Source organism: Lagopus leucura, unplaced genomic scaffold (assembly GCF_019238085.1).
Source record: "Lagopus leucura isolate 7727_CA_CO unplaced genomic scaffold, USGS_WTPT01 Super-Scaffold_100024, whole genome shotgun sequence".
NCBI classification, from domain to species: Eukaryota; Metazoa; Chordata; class Aves; order Galliformes; family Phasianidae; genus Lagopus; species Lagopus leucura.
Genome location: NW_024962276.1, coordinates 167,498 through 190,962, shown reverse-complemented (window position 1 = coordinate 190,962; position 23,465 = coordinate 167,498). Strand labels below are relative to the sequence as shown.

Genomic DNA, 23,465 nt, shown 5'->3' with positions numbered 1-23,465 from the left:
GCAGCCCAGGGGTGGCTGCTGCTGCACACTGTACATCCATGGAGCAGCCCTGCAGTTAGCCCAGCTCACAGCTGCCACACTGATGGTGTTTCCCAGTGTTCCCTGTGGCTGCAGACATAACAGCTCAGCTGCCTGTGGCCTCCTGCCTATAAGGCACCACAACCAAACCAAAGGGGAATTTGGGCACTTCTCTGCAGTGATACCAAACAGCGAAAATAAAACAGGAAACCAACAGCCCTGCACGCATCACAGCAGCTGGCCGCTTTAGTAATGAACAACTTGATACCATAGCTCTGCTTTTTCCTGTGCCTTCCCCATAAGGAAAGCCAGCCCAGCCCTCACTGGCAGGGATGCAAACAGAGGCAGAGCAGCTTCCAGCCCCCTCCTGCACTGCGCATCCCTCTGCTCCTCCTGCACGCTGCAGGCGCATGACCACCCACCCTGCTGCCACAGGACAAGCACAAAGGCAAACAGCAGCAGAATGTTTTTGTAAATTCGCTATAGCTCAAACTTTCCACTACATGCACACTGCCCGCCCTTTCCACTCGAACTGGAAAGAAGTGCAGTGCACTTCAGACCATGCAGCAGGTCTGGCATGGGGCTACACGTGGGATGTGCCAGCAGCACAGAGCCAGAGCTGCCACAAACCTCATAAATAACCAACCGTGGACACAGCTCCGTGCAGTCAATCCCCAGAAAGCCGTAACGCACACGCTGCATGAAACTAGCTATCTACAGATTGTATCACAGCAATGATCGCTTAGATGTTTGTCGAAGGCCAGAGAATAAAACCAAATTAAAAACAAGAGACTGGGTCAAAGAAAAATGTTTTAAAGCAAACAAGCTGGCCACTGTACAGGAGGAGCACTAAGCAGACAGTTCACTCTTTCGTGGGTTAGTGAAACTCTCCCAGAAATGAGTACCAGCTCCAAAATAGCTTAATTGTGTCATAATCGGCCCCACATGTACCAGCTAAAGGGGCAAACTCCCAGGAGTGTATTTAGGAAGCACAGTTCCCAAGGTGGCAGGCAAAGCTTGCTACAATTACTGAGCATGGCACCGTAATGTTTTAGCACTGCCATCCTTCAGCCAGATCTAAACTGGATGATACTGCACTGAAGATGTAAACTACAGTCTTCAACATGCGCACAAAACGCAGCCTGATCAGTATTTTTCTTTGCTGCTCACAGCACAAACTGAAGATGGGTGCAACGGCAGCAGGTTTTGCCTGGGAAGAAAAGCAGCAGTGCTCCCAGAACAGACCCTGTGGGCGCTTTGCTCAGCACAGCCACGCTAGCTCATGGTCAGCCCTGGCAGCCACATGCTCTCACACTGCCTGACTGGTGTCACGCACAGCAGCCAACAAGCTCAGGGAGATAAGCTGGTCAACAGAACACTGTATTTTGACACAAAGCCCTCAGCACACGTACATACACACACACACACACACTTGGCTTTTCCAGGTGCGTGACGAAGTAACAGGACAAGCCCATCCCATGCACAACACGGGGAGCATTTATCTGCTCTGCAGCCCACGTGATCCCAGCAGTCCCTGCAGAGCTCCAGCAGCAAGGAGCCCATCTCCAGATGCCGGCACTTCGCCCACACTACACCCGCTCACTCTGGGCACCGTGGGCTTCACCTGACACCAGGGACCATGTGCAGCACAGCTCCTCTTAATGAGTTTGCAGGGGTATGGCTGCAGAAGGAAGCCACAAGGAAACACTACAGCCAAATAAATCCCCAATCCACTCTACCCACTTGCCCAGTGCCCTCAGACACCTGAACGCTCAGTCACAGGACAGGTGCGTCTACTCACATTTACCAGACAATGCCACAACACCCCTATTTTTCTTTACCCTATTCTACAGCTGCAAGTTCTAAAGAGCCTTACAGAGTACTGTGCCCTTCCCTGGAGGTGCTCAAGGCTGGATGGGGCCCTGGGCAGCCTGGTCTACTATTAAACGTGGAGGTTGGTGGCCCTGTCTGTGGCAGGGGAGTTGGAGATCCATGGTCCCTGAGGTCCCTTCCAACCCGTTCTCCAATTGCGTGAACCCACTGCCATGCACACACCTCACTCATGGACGTGCACCACAGGAGCCCGCACAGAGCAAGTGCTGATTCACTGCTCCTCCAGCTGGGGAAAGCCGGGGCCAACAGAACCCCACCTGCCCTCACTGGGCAACACCTCCCTACAGCCGACACTCCTTTGCATTCTTCCTCTTCTCTCTTCCACCTCTGGCCTAGCTTCCATCGCACGCATCGCCAGCAGAGTACGGCACAAACCCGGCGTTAGTTTCTCTTTTTAGCCCCGTGACGTCTCTCTGGCGACGTGAACTTTCCAGAAGGCGCAGAGCCGGCAGCCCCGCTGCTCCCCACGAGCCGGAGCTGCGGCCCCGCTCAGAGCAGCGCCCGGGGGCCGGGGCTGCCCGACAGCGACAGGAATTGAACTCCTCCAGATCCTTCTCGCCCGCTTCCTCGCGGAGAATGAGAGCGGGCTTTTTTTTTTTTTTTTCCCCCCAGTTTTTTTTTGGGTTTTTTTTGGCAGCTTTTTCAGTCGTAAACGGAACGTCTGAACCGCCAAGAGCTGCGGGATCTCCATCCCCGTCGGGGGCAGCCGGGACCCCAAACCCCGCAGGAGCGCAGCTGTGCCCCGCGCCGCCCCACGAGGACCGCCAGCTCCTTTGTTCCGCCCGGCCCGACCTCCCGGTGCTCCCCCCGCACCCACTGCCGTTCAGCCGCCCGCTCCTCCCCCCTCCGCCCGCCCCGGCCGTGAGGATACTCGCGGGTGCGGAAAGCCTCCTGCGTGTGCGGGATGATGAAGCGCTCCCCCGGTTCCCCCGGCGGCAGCGGCTTGGCCAGCGGGAAGGGCTTGCGGCCCAGCAACGGCGCCATGGCGGCGGCGGCCGCCGGATCCGCGCGGTGACGCCGGGCCCGGGCGGGAGGATTGAAAAATGGCGGGAGATTCCCCTCCCCCTGCCGGGCGGGCGGCGGGCCCGGCCTGCCCGCGCGCACCCCAACCCTCCCGCCGCCCCGCGCCGCCCGCCCTCTCGCCGCCCCGATAGCCTATTGGAGGACGGCCGGGGCCGCCGCCTTCCGATTAGTCGACGGATCCGCCAATCGCGCCTCCTCGCCCCGCCCGCCGGTGCAGCAAGCTGCCTTGCGCCGCGCGGAAGGTGAGAGGTCGCGTTATGTAAGTGGCGGGGAGCGCGGCGCCATTTTGTGGCTCCGTTATCCGCCCGCCCACTCCCCGCGGCGGCCAATCGCGGCGCGTCGCCGCCCCCCGCCTATCCGGGTACCGCGTAGCGGACGGGCGCCGGGCTTTGTCCTCCGCGTTCGGCTCCAACCCTCCCCCGCGCTCCCCCCTTCCCTCGCGGCGCTTGAAGGGGCCGCGGCGCGCGGGGCATTGTGGGAAGGTGGCGGCCTCACAGGGAGGTTGGTGCTCGTGTCGGTGTGGAGCTGTGTGGCTTTGCGCCCGTTGACCCTCGTCCTGTCCCTGCCTGGCCCCGTCCGTTTGACTCCTGCCCATTACAGGCACTGATTGCCCCTCAGCCTTTCTCCGCGTGAACAGCCCAGGGCTCTCAGCCTTTCCTCATAAGGGAGATGCTCCAGGCCCTGACCAGCCCTCCTCTGGGCTCTCTGCAGCAGTTCCCAGTCTGAGCTGAGGAGCAGAACTGGACACAGTGCTATGGATGTTCCCTGCACAGGGCAGAGCAGAGGGGAGGATGACCTCCCTGCCTTGTTGGCCGTGCTGTATGTGGTGCACCCCAGGACACCATTGGCCGTCTTGCCACCAGGATGCATCGCTGGCTCATGTCAGCCTGGTGGCCATGAGGACCCCTAAGTCCTCTGCAGAGCTCCTCTCCAGAAGCTCAGCCCTTGCCCTATACTGATGTGTGGGGTTATTCCTTCCACGTGTAGCACCTACACCTGCCCTTGTTGAACCTCATCAGGTTCCTCTCCACCCAACTCTCAGCCTACCCAGGTCTCGCTGAATGGCAGCACGGCCTTCTGATGTGTCAGCTGTTCATCCCAGTGTTGCATCATCAGCAAATTTGCTGAGGATGCACTCTGTCCCTTCATCCAGGTCACTGATGAGGGTACTGAACAAGACTGGGCCCAGCACCAACCCCTGGAGAACACTGCTGGTTACAGCCTCTGACTGCACTCTGTGCCACCAATTGCAGCTCTCTGAGCTCTGCCACTCAGCAGTTCTGCATCCATCTCACTGTCTGCCTGTCTATCCCACAGTTCCTGAGCTTCATTACAAGGATGTTTGTGGGAGACAGTGTAAAAAGCCTTGCTGCAGTTGAGGTACATGGCATGCACCACCTCCCCTCATCTCCTCAGCCAGTGATGACATCATTCCATTGTGCATCTCCTCTGAAAAAGCACTGCATGAAACATGGGAGTTTGTGCTTTGTTGTAATGGTTTCCTCCAGCACTGAGAGAACAGCAACTAACAGCAAAGGTTCCCTCATCTTCAACTTGCAAGCCTTCAGCCAAAGCACTCAGAGGTAAAGTGTTCCCTGTATGCCAGCGTCTGGGGCTCTAATCTGGGGCCCTAAAGGTGGAGGTCTCTCTGCCTCCACAGATCAAACAATTCTCATTCTTACTGGTTTGGTTTTTGGCCATCTGGCTCCAGCCAAGCCTCTGTGAAAGGACAGGAAAAATACATGAAAAAAATGTAAATTGTGATGCCACTTCCTTAAAAGTTAATGTGATTGTTTTCAAAAGTAATATTTTAGATTGATATGCAAGAACTGTGTAACTAGCTAAATAGAAGGTTACGATTTATTGGAGGGGGAGAAAGGTTCCTGAGGAATGGAATTGGTTCTAGGGAACAAGCTTCTATTAAGGCATCACATGATGTACAAGGATGGGAGTGCGTGAGTGCAGAGTCAGACAGGATGGTCAGGATGGGTTTGATTCAGAGCAATCAAAGCAGCACAGAGTACAAACTCCTGAAATGAAGAAACTTTTAAATAGTTTTTCCAGTGTATTTCCAAGCATTTCCACTTGGCTGGAAATAACAGAAGAGCCTGGGTGCCTTTGTGGATCACAACATGACTAATGGGCATTCTGTGATGTGAGCTGAGTTGTGTTAGATACGGTATTTGCAGAAGGCAGTGTGTGTGGCACGGCAGCTCTTATCTCTGCAGCCCCATTCTGATGACAGGGCTGCAAAGAGTGGGTCAGAGCAACAAGGCAGTAGAGCTGGAAGTTTGCCGAATGTTGCGGCATTTGGGTATGGTCAGATGATATCAATATCCCTCCCTCAGTGACCCTTATCTATTCATGTTTAAATCCAGAGATTATGCTGTTGAAGAGCAAGCGGCTCCCTTGTATAATTCATTCAAAATAATTCAACACCATCTTTGAGTATCTGCGCAGCTCCTGTGGCTGCATCTCCTGCTGAGCACAGCAAGAGAGCCGTGTCGTGGCTACCACCCTGCTGCTGGCTGCCTTCCTTCTTACTGCTGTAGCTGTCACTACGTGGCTGCTTCTGCCGCACCTACTCCTGCAGTCGCTCTGCAGTGGCTTCGCCTCCAGTGGGCGCTGGGTTTCCCATCTGTGGATCCATATATGCGTCTCCTGCAAGCATTCAGACACTTCCCTCTGTAGTCTTCTCTTCGGCCCAGCCTGAAATATCCCCACTGCAGACTTCCAGACTTCCAGAGCACCTGCTGCTGGAGCTGAGCACCTTTGTGCTGAGGAAACAGCACCATCCTCTGCAACGTGTGCTTTTATACAAATGAGAAAACCCAGCATGCTGCAGGGCAGTGCCATGCTGACTCACAGACATCAAGAAGCCACCAGCTTGTGTCAGTCAATGGTGAAATGGATTTTTGCACCCTTCCAGCTGCAGGAGTGACCTTGCTGCACTGCAAAGAGCCTTCCTGGTTACCATCACCATAAAACAGTATTTTCTGCTGACCCTTGCAGTGCCAGTCCCCCGCTTACTTAACCCAAATGAACCCATGCCATTTCCCTGTGTTGTGTATTCTGGACGATATGCAGAGAGCCTTCACATATTCCCAACAGCCTTGAAATTGCAATTTGTTCTCATATGAAACCATACTGATGGCTCTCCCCTATTTTTGCTGCACTCTGCAAAATGACCCTCTTTCACCTCTTCGTGGCCCTGAAGCTGAGCTGTGAGTGCAGTTTGCCAACGTTATTTTTTTCCATATTTTATTTTTTCACTCAAACTGAACACTGTTTTGTTTTGTTTTGTTTTGTTTTTTTGTGGTTGCTTTTTTTTTTTTTTTTTTTTTTTTCTTCAAAATCTTTCCCCCAGTAATTTCCAAGTTCCAAGCAGTCAAATTCCATTCTTTGGTGGAAGTCCATTTGCATGCTGAGCTGAAGCACCTTCCAAGAACACAGAACTCAGACTGTCCTCTGGGGTGTCACTTCTTGTCCCTCGCTCTGCATTTAGGACAAAGGCTCACTTCTGGCAGGCAGAGTGCAGAGGTGGGACAAGAATTAAGACAGCCGATCGTTACGTGTTCCGCACCCACACAGAATTGGTCCTCTGAAGGCTTCCAGGTCCTTCCTACTCCCAAGCTGCAGTGCAGCCCCTCGTGAGGAGCCTGCTGGAGGTGGCACTGAGCAGGCTAGGCTGCCACCTTTTCTGGGCTTGGGCTTTTTCCAAGCAGCTCTCTGGCACCAGAATGTCAGCAGGAGCTGCTGCTCCCTGCAAGCCTGCGGGGCTGCCAGCAGTGCTGATGCTCAGCAGCTTTGTGCCAGCACTATTAATCTGCAGCTCTCTAAGCTCTTGACAGCTATTGAGTTAATTAAAGTTTACGCTCTCCCTTTGGACTGAATGAGCTAAAACCCAGTTTGGTTTGATGGAGATCTTTTCAGTGGTGCTCGCTTATAGCCTGGCTCTCAGGAACACAGAAGCCTTTTCCCATCACTCTCATGGCATGAAAAGACCCTGGAGGGTTTGTAACTCACCGCTAACTTCCCTCAGTGTGATACAGGAGGCGATTAATCGGATAAATTGCCACAGAGCTGTGTTACCTGTTCTAAGCTGCTGCCAAGTGCTCCCATTAGTTGCCTTGTGCTGTGCCTCACTGTAACCCAAGGTGTCAGAAAATGTCAATTTTCTGTTCCTGCAAAAGTGTGTATAAAAAAACTTTATGACTGCTTAAATGCGATTCTGCAGCTTTTATTTCCGACAGAGAAGTCTCTGTGTTTCTATGGAAGATGTTACGGTGAGAAACAGTAACAGAAGCCAGCTTATTTTGATACTTTCATGGCTTCTCCAATACTTCTGCCCCTTAGCGATCCCTATGATGTATAAATGAAGCTATCCCATCTAGCAGCTCAAACCTAGTCAGAAATGCAGTTCAGTTCAGGGTAAGTCAAAACAGCTCCGATGGCCATGGGAAGACCAGTCTTGAGGCAAAGCTCAGGCCTTTGCCCTGTCTCCAGCCATGGGAGCCCGCTCTCCAGGCTGGTTTTTTTCCCCATCCTTCTGCTCCTTGCCAGCTGTGAGGCACCCGAACCCCTGTGCTTCCACACATACAGGTGTGGGGTTTGGCTCATGCGGACGTAAGAACTGGGACCAGAGCTTGAGCAACTGAGCCAGAGCTGTTGTCCATTTCTGCAACATCTAAGAGCATCAGCATCGTGCTCAGAGGCACAGCTGATGGGGTCACCGTCCATGGAGGTGTTCAGAGCCATGGAGATGTGGCACCGAGGGATGTGGTGATAGACATGGTGGGTGCATTGGGGTTGCTCTTAGTGATCTTAGAGGTCTTTTCCAACCTTAATGATTCTATGATTCTATGAAGCAGAGAGTTCTGTGCTTTGAGTATCCTTTGACATGCAAAAATCAGTGAATATTTCTATATGGTTGTTTAACAGGCTGGAGATTTTGGTAATGCAGTGATGCCCACCACTGGATGTAGCTACAAAGGCATCTCTTTCTCCCTCCACCAGCTGCAATGCATGGATCAAACAGTATGCTTGGAGAAAGGAGATGGTACTGTAGAGACAGCAGAAATCAGATCCAGCCCAGATGCTTCTGTGTTGCCAGAGAGGTCCCAGGTGCATCAGCCCATTGGCTTCCTGCCTTCCTGCTGCCACCTCACCACACCAAGCAGAGAGAGATTAATACATTGATAGATTACTACTGAGAAAGAAAAAAGCTTTGTTATGTTTATGCTTGCCCTTACTTGCTGCTGCTGCCAGAACTGAGATTAATGCCATAAATCCAGTGGTGAGTTTAGGAACTGCTGTTGAGGTTTCCCATTACCTCTGTGAGATGCTGTAGGAGCTGTAGGAGTTATTTTCAAAGCAGTGGGGTTGCAGCCGGTGGAAGAGAATGGCATGGGGCATCTTGTAGGACTTGTTTTCATTGCTTTCAGCTTTGTCGTACACCAGCTGCTTGGGTTGGAGTTCCTCGTGTCTCGTACCTGCCACCCTGGGCTGCAGGGGAAGGTGAGGAGGAGAAAGCATGGGTTCAATGACTGCTGGTAGGTGGTGGGATCTTGGGCATCAGGTGCAGACCTGGGGCACAGCAAAGGTTGGGCCAAGAAGGCAGAGCCCATGGAGAGGTGGGGAGATCTGCTGCCCTCTGTGCCCCTCACTGAGCCGTGCCTCCATCCCAGTACCCATCATATCCACACATTCTCGACCACATGACATCAAAACTGTTTGGGGATAGTTTCCAGGGGCTGCTGCAGACCGAGTTTCCCGGTTGCCCAGGAGATGGCAGTCCTGCATTCGGACAAGATATGCAGGCAGTCCCCAGCCGGCGCCCGTCATTTACTGGAAAAGGAAACCCGAGTCGTCGGCTGTGTGTTTGGCTCTGCTGGGGAGGGAAAGGGCTCTGTTTGCAGTGACTGATGGTCTATCCTATTCTGAGCTGAACAAGAGACACTGCGGTTGGGAGGCGAGTCCTGGATGTGCAGCCCGGGAAGCACAGCCCTTCACAGAGACTGCTGGACATTGGCAGCAACAGCTTGGGATCTAGTTCTCATCATCCTCCTACTCTAGGTACTGGTGAGGATATGATACATATGGTGGGAAATTCAGGATTACTGCAATTTGTCTTTGCTCTTACAGATCAGGAGGCACTGAAATTTATTTTATTTGGATTTATTTGATGTTTGCAAGGCAGAAAGTTGAACCTATCAAGGGAACCCATGGTTGAACCAATCTCTTCTTTCTCAGCAAGGGGTGAGTAAGTGATGTGCCAGCCAGGGTGCCATCTCCATGGGCACGACCGATGTGTGCCACCTCTCAGCTGCATGTCCTGGGCTGCAGCTTCAAAATTCCTCTTCCCTTTATTCTTCTCCTTGAAAGAAGCAGTCAGTGTTGGTGGTGGTGAGGTGGTGCTGCACAGAGCAACTGCAAGGAGACTTCAAGTGGCAAATGTGTCACAAACAGAGCTGGTACCTGTGGGGACAGCTGTGCCCAGTGGTTTCACCAAAAAGAGCATCTTCTCAGATGAGGAGTTCCCTTGTAAGAGAAATCAGCAAGGGAAAGAACTGACCTTCGAAGCAAGAATGAAAACTTGCCAGGATTGTTCATAGGGCAAAAACAGGACTTTCCCTTTTCCACTGTAGTGGAAAAGGCTGTTGCAGTGCTCTGCTTTGCAGGGCAAGGAGTGCCGGTGGCAGTCATGCTGCTGAGCTGTAAGCTCCCTTGGGAAATGAGGATTCTTCATCTCTTTTCTCTTTAAAATCACAAAAGCAGCAGCTCTAAGTTCCTTTATTTAAATTCCATTCTTTAATAAAAGCTCTGTAGTCTTCACTCTTTAAACTCAGAAAATGTTTACATGAAGTTAACTGAAGTTACCAGTTATTTCTTTGTCACTTTTCTAGTGGATGGCAAATGTTGTTCTTCAAACTCTTGCAAGTCTAACATCTTCTTTCCAAATGTTTCTTTGCAAATGCATAAGATCAGTGCCTCTATGCAATCACCCACAGATGAGCATGAGATGACTCCATGTACAGACAGCATCCAAAAACCTGCCTGGAATGGCTACTGTAGAGAACCATTTAGCAAGGATTCCCTCCCTATTAGCTGGGCAAGTTGCTATTTTGAGATTCCTTTGCAAACTCAGGACAAGAAGGCAACCTGTTCCCCTGACCCATCAGTTCTTCCATTGTTGCCTTCCTCAGGCTGAGGGCTGTAAGAAGCACTGGCATTAACAGGCAGTTTTAAAGTTGGAAGATGTAGGTAAAGGAAATAGAAATGTTTGCATTCATCTGGAACAGCCTTCCTTTTAAATCCTGGTGTGACTAAAAGGATTTATGTGAACAAATGAATTGAATACAAGAAGGAGATAGAACTGCCTCTCGGAGGATATTCTTATATTACCCTTTATAGAGACAGAAGCAGAGCTGCAGGTTGGACAGATGTGTGTTTAGAACGTGAGCCTGGGGAGCTGGTGACCCACAGGAGCAGGCAGCCAGTGAAGTGTGCTGGAGCCGTGCTGCTGGCTCCCAAACACGGGCTTTGGCTCGCAGATCTGCTGGCTTCTTGCACTTCCTCGGGGCATTTCTTTTCTTTTCTTTTCTTTCCTTTTCTCCCTGATGAACCCTTGAATTCACGGGACTCTGGACACCATGTTACAGAATCACAGAATCGTAGAATCACCAAGGTTGGAAAAGAGCTCTAAGATCACCATCCAACAGTCCACCTATCACCAATATTTGCCACTAAGCTGCGTCCCTCAGTACAACATCTAAACATTTCCTGAGCACTTCAGGGATGGGGATTGTTCAGCTGTTCTTGGTATCTGCACCTGAAAACTCTCTCCTCTTGTCTTTCTGCAGCATAGAATCATAGAATCATAGAATCACCAAGGTTGGAAAAGACCTAAAAGATCACCCAGTCCAACCGTTCACCTATTCCCAATAGCTCCCACTAAACCATGTCCCTCAACACAACATCCAGCCTTTCCTTGAACACCCCCAGGGTCGGTGATTCCACCACCTCCCTGGGCAGTCCATTCCAGTGCCTGACCACCCTTTCTGAAAAGTAATACTTCCTCATGTCCAGCCTGAATCTCCCCTGCCGTAGCTTGAAACCATTCCCCCTGGTCCTATCACTAATGACACGAGAGAAGAGGCCGACCCCCAGCTCACTACAGCCTCCCTTCAGGAAGTTATAGAGAGCAATGAGGTCTCCCCTGAGCCTCCTCTTCTCCAGGCTGAACATTCCCAGCTCCTTCAGCCTCTCCTCATACGGCCTGTGTTCCAGACCCCTCACCAGCTTTGTTGCCCTCCTTTGAACACGTTCCAGGGCCTCAATATCTTTCTTGCAGTGAGGGGCCCAAAACTGGACACAGTACTTGAGGTGCGGCCTCACTAGTGCTGAATATAGGGGAAAGCAGGGGATAGCATGACGAGTGATGAGCAGTTGTTCCTGTGTCACCTTCCCCTCCTTCCCATGACTCAGCCCCCTCTGCTCTTGCAGCTGCTGGCAGCCCCACTGTCCTGCAGCACCATCCCCGGGACCATTGCCCTGGGTTGGGGGCCAGGGTTCCTACCCACCGTGCCCACGTTTGCTGGGAGGCAGCATGGGGCCCTCAGTGCATTGCACCCGGAGCTGCAGGTAGCCCGGGGCCCATCTTTCTGATAAAAAGGAGAGAGCCAATTAATTCTGGAGCCAGAACAGCCACAGAAGAGGAGACTTCAGGGAGGATTTAGCGAGCAGTGGCCCAGATACATCAAACCGTCTGCAGCACAGCGCAGTATCCCATTAGGGCTCCTCTGTGTAACAGCTGATGTTACTTATCCTATTAGATGACTGACGCTGCTTTGATGTATTCCCAAGAGACTGGGCCATGGTTTTCCCAGGTGGATTTCTGCCACCTCTGACGTGAGGTTCGTGACCACCAGGCAGGGTTCTGAAGTGAGGATGAGCTGCATGGCTCTGCTCCTTCCCTTTGCTTGGATGTGTTGTCCCCAGGCGTGCCAGCATCACTGCTCTTTCCCTGTTGCACTGGGCAGGCTCCTTGCTGACCAGGGAGGCTGCTTTGCTCTGCTGGGTCTGCTGGCCTTGCGCTGGAGCTCTCCTGCCTCCAGCCTGGAGTTAATTCTGCTGATTCCCGGTTTCTTCCCAACAACATGAGCTGTTCGCCTCCACCAAAAGGTGGAGTGTTTAGCTAATCAAAATCCATTCTGAAATTAGGGACTGGTCTGTTTCTGTTGGCATTACCTCACCCACTTCCGCCAGGTCTGCTTAATGCAGATCCCCACACATCCACTGCGGTTTTGCCATGCTGAGGGTCTGCTAGGCAGAATGAACTTGAACTTTGTTCACGCTCAGCTAGGGCTTGGCTGAGCCCTGACAGAGCAGCAGGGCTGGAGCTGTTCTCAGATTAATGGGACAGAGCAGAAAGAAAAGTCACATTGCTGCCTACCACCTGGGGAGCTGTGAGATGCAGCCTTGACCTCAAATAGTTCCTATCTGCAGGCAGAGAGAAGGGAAGAGGCTGCTGTGATCAAGTGCTGGAGCACTGCAAAGAAGCAATGTTTTGTTAAACTGATAAAACCTGGCACCCACATCACTGCAGGGCTGCACATACTGTGAGTGCAGATGAAAATTCACTGGCTTGGAAGTAAAAGGGTGTTAGAAGTGCCTCTTTGGAAGATGGCCGCGGGGTGACATCTGTATCATCTTCTGTGCGTGGGCTTGGAATGTGAAAGATATTTCTGGAGAGCTGAACCTTACCAATAAAGCTGGCTACCTCCAGCAGCCAATAAAGCTGGTGAGCTCTGACAACCAATGAAGATGGTAAACTCAAACAACCTCGTGTCGTGTCCTTGTGAACCCATCACCCCACAGCGACCTCACATCTGCTGTGCTGTGGGGTGATGCACGCAAACCCAGTGAGGAGAGTCCATCCAGGAGAACGTGGCAGAAGTTTGGCTGTGGAATGGGACCAAAGCTCAGCATAGCTGCTCCACTGCAGTGTTATTAAACGTGGTTTGGGATGTGCAGATAACCCTGCACAGCTGGGGGACAGGGTGGTGGTCAGCGTGCAGGGAGAGGGAGAGATACGACTAGAGATCTCAGCCAACATTTTGAGTTTCAACCCCAGTAAGATTCCATCCCCAAACAGCCCTTGTCACTCTCAGCCTGGTGCCAGTGCCACTTTTCAAAATCCACATTCCAACCTGTCCCTCTGCTGGGAGAAGTGTGGATCTGCCTGTGGGTAGCGAGGCCCTACAGAGGGATCTGGACAGGCTGGAGAGCTGGGCTGGAGCCAATGGGATGAGTTTCAACAAGGCCAAATGCCGGGTCCTGCACTTCGGCCACAACAACCCCAGGCGACGCTACAGGCTTGGGGCGGTGTGGCTGGAGGACTGCGTAGAGGAAATGGACCTGGGGGTATTGATTGATGCTCGGCTGAACATGAGCCGACAGTGTGCCCAGGTGGCCAAGAAGGCCAATGGCATCCTGGCTTGCATCAGAAACAGTGTTGCAAGCAGGAGCAGAGAAGTGATTGTTCCCCTATATTCAGCACTAGTGAGGCCGCACCTCGAGTACTGTGTCCAGTTTTGGGCCCCTCACTGCAAGAAAGATATTGAGGCCCTGGAACGTGTTCAAAGGAGGGCAACAAAGCTGGTGAGGGGTCTGGAACACAGGCCGTATGAGGAGAGGCTGAAGGAGCTGGGAATGTTCAGCCTGGAGAAGAGGAGGCTCAGGGGAGACCTCATTGCTCTCTATAACTTCCTGTTGCTGTAGTGAGCTGGGGGTCGGCCTCTTCTCTCGTGTCATTAGTGATAGGACCAGGGGGAATGGTTTCAAGCTACGGCAGGGGAGATTCAGGCTGGACATGAGGAAGTATTACTTTTCAGAAAGGGTGGTCAGGCACTGGAATGGACTGCCCAGGGAGGTGGTGGAATCACCGACCCTGGGGGTGTTCAAGGAAAGGCTGGATGTTGTGTTGAGGGACATGGTTTAGTAGGAGCTATTGGGAATAGGTGAACGGTTGGACTGGGTGATCTTTTAGGTCTTTTCCAACCTTGGTGATTCTATGATTCTATGATTCTATGAAAGCAGAGGACAGACTCCTTAGCGGGGTCTGTTGTGACAGGACAGGGGGAATGGTTTCCAACTAAAAGAGGGGAGATTTAGATAGGATGCAAGGAAGAAGATTTGTACACTAAGGGCAGTGAGGCACTGCACAGGTTGCCCAGAGAGGCGATGGTGCCCCATCCCTGCAGACAGCCAAGGTCAGGCTGCAGGGGCTCTGAGCACTGATGGAGACAGCTCCATCACAGAGCTGTCTGTGCACACATGCACATCCTGTGCACTGCAGGGAGTGGGACCTGATGGCTTTTAGGGGTCCTTGCAACTCCAGTGATGCCCTTGGCAGAGGAATCTGGCCAAGGAAACAGGAAAGGACGATGGTACAGGAAAGTGCTGCAGCACCCGTGCAAAAAGGGACCAGCAGAACATATGCAGATAAGAAGGCAAGCTTTGCCTTCTGAATTAAGGATCAGGAAGTAGCAACATGGTCATAAATATTACTTTTCAATAACTGCGCTTGCAGGCATTGAATCCATCGAAACCTAAGAGGAAGGAGAGGTTCCTCCATGAGTGAGATTGGAACCAAAAGCCCCTTCCTCATCGTGCAGATGCTCATAGATCCTGTAGGTTATCACGAGAACTTAGTTCTGGCCCATACTCAGATGATAGTGGATTTTTAGTCCTATCTTCCCGATACATTAATGTTTGCTTTAAACAAATCTAATCCCTCTTTATAACACCATAAGAAAGCACAGAACGTGGCATTTATATCGCAGTAAAATTTTATGTGTGTTTGCACAACTACTTGACAGCACAAACATCGGTGTTTCCTTAAGGGATGCGCTTTGAGGTTTCCTGTGGGGAAATGGGACCACTCACAGCTCGCAGCTGGGAGACAGGCATTTTCCCTATTGCAGATGCTCCAGAGGCCAGTAAGGAAAAGGAAATTGTCAAGGGCAAGAGCTACCTGTACAACAGGGGATTGTATCTCGCCATCAGCACACAGCTCCTCGTCCTCTCTGCATTCACACTGAGGATCGACTCCCTCTGAATTTGTTGCTCCAGCACTGTGCAGGGGTGCGAAGCAGAGCCTGTGCTGGTGGGTGAGCTGCCCTATGGCTATGGGCATGGTGCCTCTGGGGAGCAGACTGAGTCCTGGAGAACTCATTCTGTCATTTTTCTTAGCTTGGATTTTGGCAGAGAGGCAATTCCAGGCACACCGTGTCCTTCAGAACTCTAAAAGTTCGTCATCTTCCTCATGATCCTCCACGGGTCAGAGACTCCTGGCTCCTCGGATGGGACTTTTGCGAGCCTGGCGTGGCTTCATGGCCACCCCAGTGATCAAAGATCTGGTGACTTGTGGCATTCACATGGACCCATCAAGAACCATGAAATGCTGGGCATGGATAATGTCCCATCCCTATCAGAGATGCTATTCAACCATCTCATCTGTGCAAAAGTGATTTTGAAACATCATGTAAGAGATCATGCAGGTGGGAAAACATCCCATTTTTTGATTCACACAGTAACTTTCTGGAAATCTCCCTGGTTGCTCTGATCCAGTGGCTGAGCTGCAAGCTGGTGCCCAGGAACAGCTCTGGAGATTTCCTGAGGAAATCTGGACTTCTCCATGCAAGCAACACAATTCAATTCTGCACACTCTGCCTAAGGAGAAGGAGATTCTCCTGGCACCAGGTGCTCCCCAGGCTGATGCTTGGGATCTGACAGTGGGACACAAACAGTCTTGTGTTGCAGCTGGCCCCTGATATGACAAGGTAGACCATTTCCACCATCGTTTTGGTTCTGCTTCATGCCTGCTGGACTCCCGTTGAGCCACACAACATGTTCATTCCAGAAGGAAGCAGGGATCTTACTGCACCCAGCTCCTCGCCACCTCGGCACAGATCCAGCAGGAGAGACTCTGGCATGACAGGGCACTGCACTGAGCGGGGCTGCATCTCCAGCATGGACACTGAAGCGACAGGAGGGAGCTGAGCAAACATCTTGGAAAGCAGTTGGTATGTGCACAGGAGACCTGCGTGGCACATGGGGAAGCGCACCCATGAGCTTTTCTAAGAACTTGTTTGCCACTCTGCAGCTGGAGCGATATTAGCTTTGGTCCTGATAAAGGCTCTTATCAGAGAAGATCAATCTGCCTGCTGTGGGGAAGTGACCGTTTGGGTTACAGCCCTGTTACTGGCAGTCATCTGTGTGCCCCAAGGTGAGCACAGGACCGGCCCTGGGGCAGCGTCAGCCGCACTCCTCCCCAGCATCTGCAGCTATAAATCCTGTGGTTCAAAGCGTGTCTCCAGACACATCCTGGGCTTCTGAGTGTTTCTGTGGAGGCAGCATGGGTGAGTGCGTGTGAAGAGCAGGGTGGGTTGCCCCCTCTAAACCCACCGCACCAGCAGAGCCCTCCCTTTGCTCCTGTGGATGGAGGACTGGCTGCCAGGGCAGTAGGATGGCACCAGGTACTTCACAACAGCAGTGGAACTGTGCTCTACACTCACCTTGTCCCTTCTTCCCACAGCTTCCCAATGTGCTCCCCTCCTGCTGCCTGCCTGTGTGGTGGCCCTGCCTGCCCTGAGTCTCATTGGTGCTGCCCAAGACCTGACCCTCCTCAGTCGATCTGTCTCGAATAGCAGTCCATCAGCTCTCAGCATGCTGACAGATGGTAGGTACACGAAAGGCCTTCATCTCTGCAGGCAGAACCATGCTCGGGCCCCTGCACAGGTGTCCTGCCCTCTCTCTGTCTGGTAGGACGGGGAAGGTTGGTCCTGCAGGGAGGTGGAAGTTGGGCTGGCTCAGCAAGCAGGTCAGAAAACCTCTGCAGGCCACAGTGGTCTGGGGTAAGGAAAATCGGGTCCACAAATAGCACCAAGTGCCACCAGTGGTAGAAGAGCATGACTGATACCCATTTGGCTGGAGGCACAGATTGCAATGCCATGCCCAATCTCTAACGCAGCAAAAACATTTGGAAATGGGGACTTTAGAAGATAAAGGCGCCTTCTCCCTCCAGGAGGTGTTAAGGCTTTACATCTTACTGCTTGGGCTCCACCTCTGGAGACAGAAAGCATCTCCTGATCTGAGTTCCAGCTTTGCTGGATCTTCCCTACTTCTTCCAACTCTTCTCCGTGCTGTTGGTTTCCATGTCACAGGTAAGATCCGCCTGGTGAATGGCTCCAAACCCTGCTCTGGACGGGTGGAGGTCTGGTACCACAATGAGTGGGGAACGGTGTGTGACGACGGCTGGGACCTGAAAGATGCCTCTGTGGTCTGTAGGCAGCTTGGCTGCGGGGAAGCAGTGTCAGCTCCATCTCAAGCTTTCTTTGGAAGTGGATCCGGACCTATTTGGCTGGATGATGTTAACTGCATTGGGAACAAGAGCCTCCTCACTCAGTGCACGCTGAGGGCCTGGGGACAACACAACTGCAGGCACAGCGAGGATGCAGGCGTCATGTGCTCAGGTAGAGTGTGCCGCTCTGTGTCCCTTACTAATATCCAACTGCAGGTGTGCGATGGGATGCACCTCTGTCTTCTTCGACGGGGTCTTATTAGATTCCCCTCTCTCCTGCCACACTGGCCAGTATGGGGTGAGTCCAGTGCCACTCTGTGTGGAAAAGGGCCTCACAGCATCTCTCACCCCAACCCCACTCCAGGTTTAATGCTGACAGAGGTGAGGAAGTGCCCAGCACAGGCTGCAGTGCTCGTGTATGTGTGTGTGTGTATGTGCACCATGCAGGTGATGAAGGCACCTGTGTGCTGGCAGAGGCTGTTCTTCTCTCTCCTCAGCCACAGAAAGGGGCAAGGTCCTTTTCACATCCCTGTCCAGTCCAATTCTGTTTTAGCCACACAGCCCCTTTCAGCATCTATATTGTTCTCCGAGTCTGATACCAGCATGGTCCAGTGGGACTGTTGCCCTTCCCTTGGGGCCACCTCCTGCCAGGTCCTGTTGGAGAAGATGAGCAAAGGTCTGAGGCCAACCCAGTCGCACTGTCAGGAGAGCGCATTGACCTCTCTGGGCTGGGACAGCTGAGAATCTGCGAGATGCTCTGGCCAGTTGTCCGTCTGTTCTTCCACAAGATGAAGGCATGCTCTTTTTCTGTTGCACAGCCTTTTGTTAAAGCACGCTCTCTCCTGCCCCAGGTTGGCCCAAGGACTGCAGTGAGCTCTCTGCAGGCAGCCCCAGCGTCTACATCATCCAGCCCTCAGGGCTGCACCCCCTCGTGGTGTACTGCGAGATGAACGTGACGGATGGGGGCTGGACGGTCATCCAGAGGAACAGCCACAACACAGACATCACCTGGGCCGAGTCCTGGAGCGCCTACAAGTACGGCTTTGGGAACGTGCGCGGCGACTACTGGCTGGGCACCGAGTACATCCACCAGATCGCCAAGCAGAAGGTCTACCAGGTCAGGTTCGTCATCTCAGACAACGCAGACAACGTCAAGTTTGCAGACTACAACCTCTTCAGCGTGGAGGACGAGGCCCAGGGCTACCGGCTGCGGCTGGGCTCCTACGCGGGCACAGCGGGGGATGCCATGGCTTTAGCCAATTCCGCCACTGTGCACGACAACATGAAGTTCTCTGCTAAGGACTTGGATCAGGACACCAACAGCAGGAACTGTGCCTCCGCCAATGGGGGCGGCTGGTGGTATTCGTCCTGTTACTCCATACGGCTCAATTTCAAGGGCGGCTTGACGTGGAGCGGTCTGTGCAGCGGCAACTGCAAAGCTTCTGCCATCCTCATCAAACCAGCTACCTACTGCTAGCTGCATTTTCCTTTCCTTTCCGTCCAACCTGTGGCTAAGACTTGCTCGGCAAAGGGGTAGAAAAGGTAAAACGTGCCATGGCCAGACCTGATGCGTCGTGGGTCTTTGCTGAGGTTTGTGTCCCAGCTACTGAAGAAAATGAGCCGTCCTCCACTTCTCCCTCCTGTAGGTCTCTTCTGCTCCTCAATTCAGCCTTTATTCTTTTGCTCAGATCCGGGTCATTTTAATTGTGTTAATAATCAGAACAGTTGCTCCCAAAACCTGGAGTTTCCAGATGTGCAATGTGCCTCAGATAAAATGTGAAACAGCCAAACTGCAATGCATCTCTATGGCTGTGTGAGCTGATTGACATCTTTAACTTCAGACAAACAACACAACTTTCACTTGTAGAAAGATTAAAATCTCTCAATCAGGATTGCACAAATTCCCACTCTTTGCCTTCTGTACTTCAGGCTTAACGCTTGTCAAGTATCAAAATAAATCTGTATTCAAAGAACTATCCCAAATGTTAACATCTATTTCAAGTCTCTGCTGTGCTCGCACAGCTCACCGTGTTCAAAAGCTTCCTCTGCTGAAGCCCTGCTTTCCCATAGGACAGGCGTTTGGGAAGGAGCTATGAATTAACAGCTTGTGTGCTGCGCTGCGAAGGGCAGTGGAGTTCAGCCACTGGAAATGGGAGGGGATGGGAAGCCAAGAGTCCGCGTGAGGACTTCTGTCTTCTCTCACCTTCAAAACAGAGGGCGCTGTGAGGTGTGATTGGAGCCATCTACACACATAATTTGAAGGATTTCAGCGGCACACAAAAAGATTGTCCTCCTGGAAAAACCGACCAAGTGTCCCCCTGGCTGTGCGCTCTGCCCTCCCCTCCAGGCAGCCAATGCCCAAGTGCACCTTGCCATCTTCAATCTTAAGCTGCTGTCTAATGATAAAGCTTTGTTAAATCACCATATTACATTTCTTTCGGGTCCTCTTCAGCAAGCTAGAGTGAGTTGTTTTTAATGAGCTGCTTTGTTTGTCTGCAGTCTGGAAAAGCAAATGTGTCCTTGTGAATGGCTTTAAATGACAGCCCCAAATCCCAGGTGCACCCAGTGCAGGGTCAGGGAGCCCAGAGGTGCAGAGCTGTCCTGCTGCTGTGGAAGCACACGGCAGGGGAAAGCTTTGTGCAGCAGGCACGTAGCAGCAGATACATCAAGTCAGCCCTCTGAGCACGAAACAGTCTCAAATGTGCTTCAGTTACGGCACGGACCAGTAGGAAGCCAGAAGGCTCTGACCGGTTCCATCCCCCTTGTCGGCCACTCCTGGATGTAGCCGTTCCATCCATTACACCATCAGCCCGCCGGTGCAAAGCAGCATTTCCCATACAGATCACAGCTTGCGTTGGTCTTCAAAGGATCAGTGTGTTTCTTTCTTTGAAGGAAGATGCTGCTGTGCTCCCTGCAGTTTCTGCCGTCCCCAGAGAAGCCCAGCCACCTCGTCCTGTGGCAGCACTGATGTCAGAGGGCGCAATAAAATGTGACAGCAATGACCAAGAAGTGATTGGAGAAGCAGGGAGTTTTGCTGCTGACTTTTCTCCAGTCTCCAGAGGGTGCCCTTGTCCCGGGGCTCCCCAGGCGGCCGTGGGGAGTGAAGAAAGTGTGGCCGTGCAGGGATGGGCAGGGAGAGCCACGAGGTATTGCCTGGCAGTTCAGCTGCAGGTTGCGATTTGCTCTGCTATTCGCCCTGCTCTGTTCCACTGGTGCAGGGTGGGATACATGGAGAGAGAGACTGAGACCTCTGGAGAAGGAAAACACAAGAATTACATCGCGCGGGTGTCAGAATTCTTTCCAAGAAGAGGAAATACAACCAACTGTCTCTGAATTAGGGTTTCCCAGCCCTTTCCTGGAGAAGGAATGGACCCTACACCTTCCTCCAAAAGGCCTTGCTGCTCTCTCAGTCAATACTCTGCATTCTGACCCATTCCCTTCTTTCTGCCCATCTCATCTCCAAGAGCAACGTGATCCCTTCTCCTCCTCTCTGGGAATGCTGCACTGTCAGCATCCCTGTGGCTCTGCAGTGTTCTCTCCAGCCCAGGCCTCCCTACGCTGCAGGACCCAGAACTGCACACAGGTCCCCAGGTGCAGCCCTACCAGTGAGGGGACCTCACTTCTCCGGCACTTGGCCACAGTGGAGCAGAGCCTGCCTGCGTGCCAGGACTGTTCAGTGACTTTGGAGTTTGTCCTAAGATTAAGGCCTTAATGTGACCCATATAACACAGCACTGAGCCATCAGATTGCTGTCTAGGCAACAAAACTGCAGCACTGCCTCCTGCTTTCACTTTCTCTATCCTCTGCTGAGTTCTGGGTGGCTTCTGAGATACTTGTTGGAATTTTCTTAATTAGAGAATCCTGAGAAATGGGTAACAGTGGGCAGAGTGAACCGTTTGGGGTGAGCATGGCTGCTGCTGTGGCACTTGGAGATCCAGCCTTCCCAAATGAACGTTTTCACAGCAGTGCTGTGGATGATGATGCACTGGAAGCACCGCTTCGAGTCCTCAGCTCCAGATGTGGGGCTGTATCAGCAACACCTTCATCAGGATTTCACAGACTTGTAAAATTGGAAAGTAATAGAATGGGTTGGGTTGGAAGGGACATCAAAAATAATCTGTTTCCAACTGCCTGCCACAGGCAAGGTTGCCAGCCACTAAATTGGGCACCAGCTGAGGCTGCCCAGAGTCCATCCACGGCCTGGGGCACCTCCAGGGAGGGGCACCCACAGCTCTGGGCAGCAGTGCAGCGCCTCACTGCCCTCTGGGTGAAGAATTTCCATCTCGCATCTAATCTACATCTCCTCTCTTTTAGTTTAAAGCCATTCCCCCTTGTCTTATCAGCAAGACACAACCAGCACGGCACCATCTCTTTCACCTGCCAAGGAAGAACCTCTGCAGGTACTGCTGGGTGGGCTGCATCCCTGTGCCATGCGCCAGCATCATGCAGCCCACTCTTTGAATATTAGTCACAGCTCCTCTCACCAGCTCCTGTGCATGCAATGGAAAACAGAGTATGAGTTTGGAGAGAGTTGCCTGAGGGTAGGAAGGCCCCACAGAGGGATGTGGACAGGCTGATCAGTGGGCAGAGGCCAACGGGATGAGCTGCAACAGGACCAAGTGCCAGGTCCTGCACTTGGGTCACAACTGCCCCATGCAGTGCTATGGGCCTGGGGCAGAATGGCTGGAAAGATGCATGCAGGAAAAGCATGTGGGGGTGTGAGCTGATACCCACTGACCATGAGCCAGCAGCGTGCCCAGGGGGCCAAGAAGGCCAACGGCATCCTGGCTTGTGTCAGCAGTGCTGCAGCCGGCAGAGCAGGAGCTGCCCGTCCCTCTGTGCCGGCCCTGGTGAGGCTGCATTCAGTGCTGCGTTCAGTGCTGGGCTCTCACTGCAAGAAAGACGTGGAGGCCCTGGAGTGTGTTCAGAGAAGGAATGGAGCTGTGAGGGCTGTGGAGCACGCGTCTGATGGGAGCGGCTGGGGGAGCTGGGATGGGTCAGAGTGGGGCAGAGCTCAGGGGAGGCATCACTGCTGCCTGCAGCTGCCTGAAAGCAGGTGGTGAGGATGGGGGTCGGCCTCTGCTCCCTGGTGACAGCGATAGGGTGAGAGGTGATGGCCTTAAAATGCACTGGGGGAAGTTCAGGTTGGATATTAAGAAATTTCAAAAAGAGCAGCGATGCAGTGGCACAGGGAACCGTGGAGATGTGGTACTGAAGGCTGTGGTTATGGACATGGTGGGGTGGGTTGGGGTTGGATTCGGGACCTTAAAGGTCTTTTCCAACCTTAACGATGCTGTGATTCTAACAAAAATTCTATCACCGTTCCTTTTCCTGGTCCCCCCAGCTCTCGTGTTCTGAAAACTGCTGAACAACCATTATCAAATTATTCCTTATTCCCCTGCAGCCCTAGGGCTTTCCACGGCCTCAAATCTCTTTCCAAACACGGGCATTCTGATACGACCAACCTTCTATCACCGTTCTCACTTCTGATTACCCAACTTCCTCACCTCTGACTTTTTCCAACTGTTCATGCCGGGAACCAAACCGGCACACACCTTCTGGTTAAACAGCAGAAGCAATGTCTTCTGCTGTAAGGCCTGGGGCACCGGCAGGGATGGGGCACCCGCCGCTCGGGGCAGCAGCACAACGCCTCACCGCCGTCTGAGTAAAGAACTTCTTCCTTATAGCTGCTCCAAACTGCTCTCTGTTAGTTCAGAGCCACAATCAGCCCTGTCCTATCCCCGATACCTGCTGGGTGTGACCGCCCGGCCCGGCACTGCCAGCCCCCTCTCCCACATCTCCGCACGTGCTTTCCCCTCGGCTGTCCGCAGCTCCGCAGCACGGCTCAGTGACTCCGCGAGCGTTGTGCAGAGCTGGATGCCCGTTGCTATAATTTGAGTTGTTTGCGTCCCTTAATCTGTATTTGTTCCCTCGGAAGTGCAGGGAGACGCACGAGGGCAGAGGCGCTGGGTAAACACCGCGCTGCTCTCCCTGCCGGCACCCCATCAGCTCCGGGTAAACACAACCGACCGCCAGCGAGCGGTGGGCCGGGCGCCGGGCCGAGGGAAGGGAAGGGAAGGCGAGCCGCGCCGCGGAGCCCGCAGCCACGAACGGCGGCCGTGGGCGGGATCAGCGCGCCGCTATAAGTGCGGCTCAGCGCCAGGAG

General features: G+C 52.8%; 2 protein-coding genes across 2 annotated transcripts in view; one reads left to right on the top strand and one right to left on the bottom strand.

Annotated features, from left to right (window-relative positions):
* BAZ1B (bromodomain adjacent to zinc finger domain 1B) overlaps positions 1 to 2,896 on the bottom strand; it is a 51,923-nt gene extending 49,027 nt beyond the window's left edge. Inside the window, exon 1 of the mRNA XM_042879447.1 lies at positions 2,783 to 2,896. Coding sequence (XP_042735381.1) covers positions 2,783 to 2,895 — 113 coding nt within the window. The 5' untranslated portion in view covers position 2,896. The remainder of the gene's footprint in view (positions 1 to 2,782) is intronic.
* Positions 2,897 to 17,379: 14,483 nt separating this feature from the next.
* On the top strand, positions 17,380 to 18,776 carry LOC122184616 (fibrinogen-like protein 1-like protein). Its single transcript, XM_042879717.1, has 2 exons — positions 17,380 to 17,471; positions 18,151 to 18,776. The coding sequence occupies exons 1-2, from the start codon at positions 17,462 to 17,464 to the stop codon at positions 18,774 to 18,776; spliced, it is 636 nt and encodes a 211-aa protein (XP_042735651.1). The 5' UTR covers positions 17,380 to 17,461.
* The last annotated feature ends 4,689 nt before the right edge of the window (positions 18,777 to 23,465 follow it).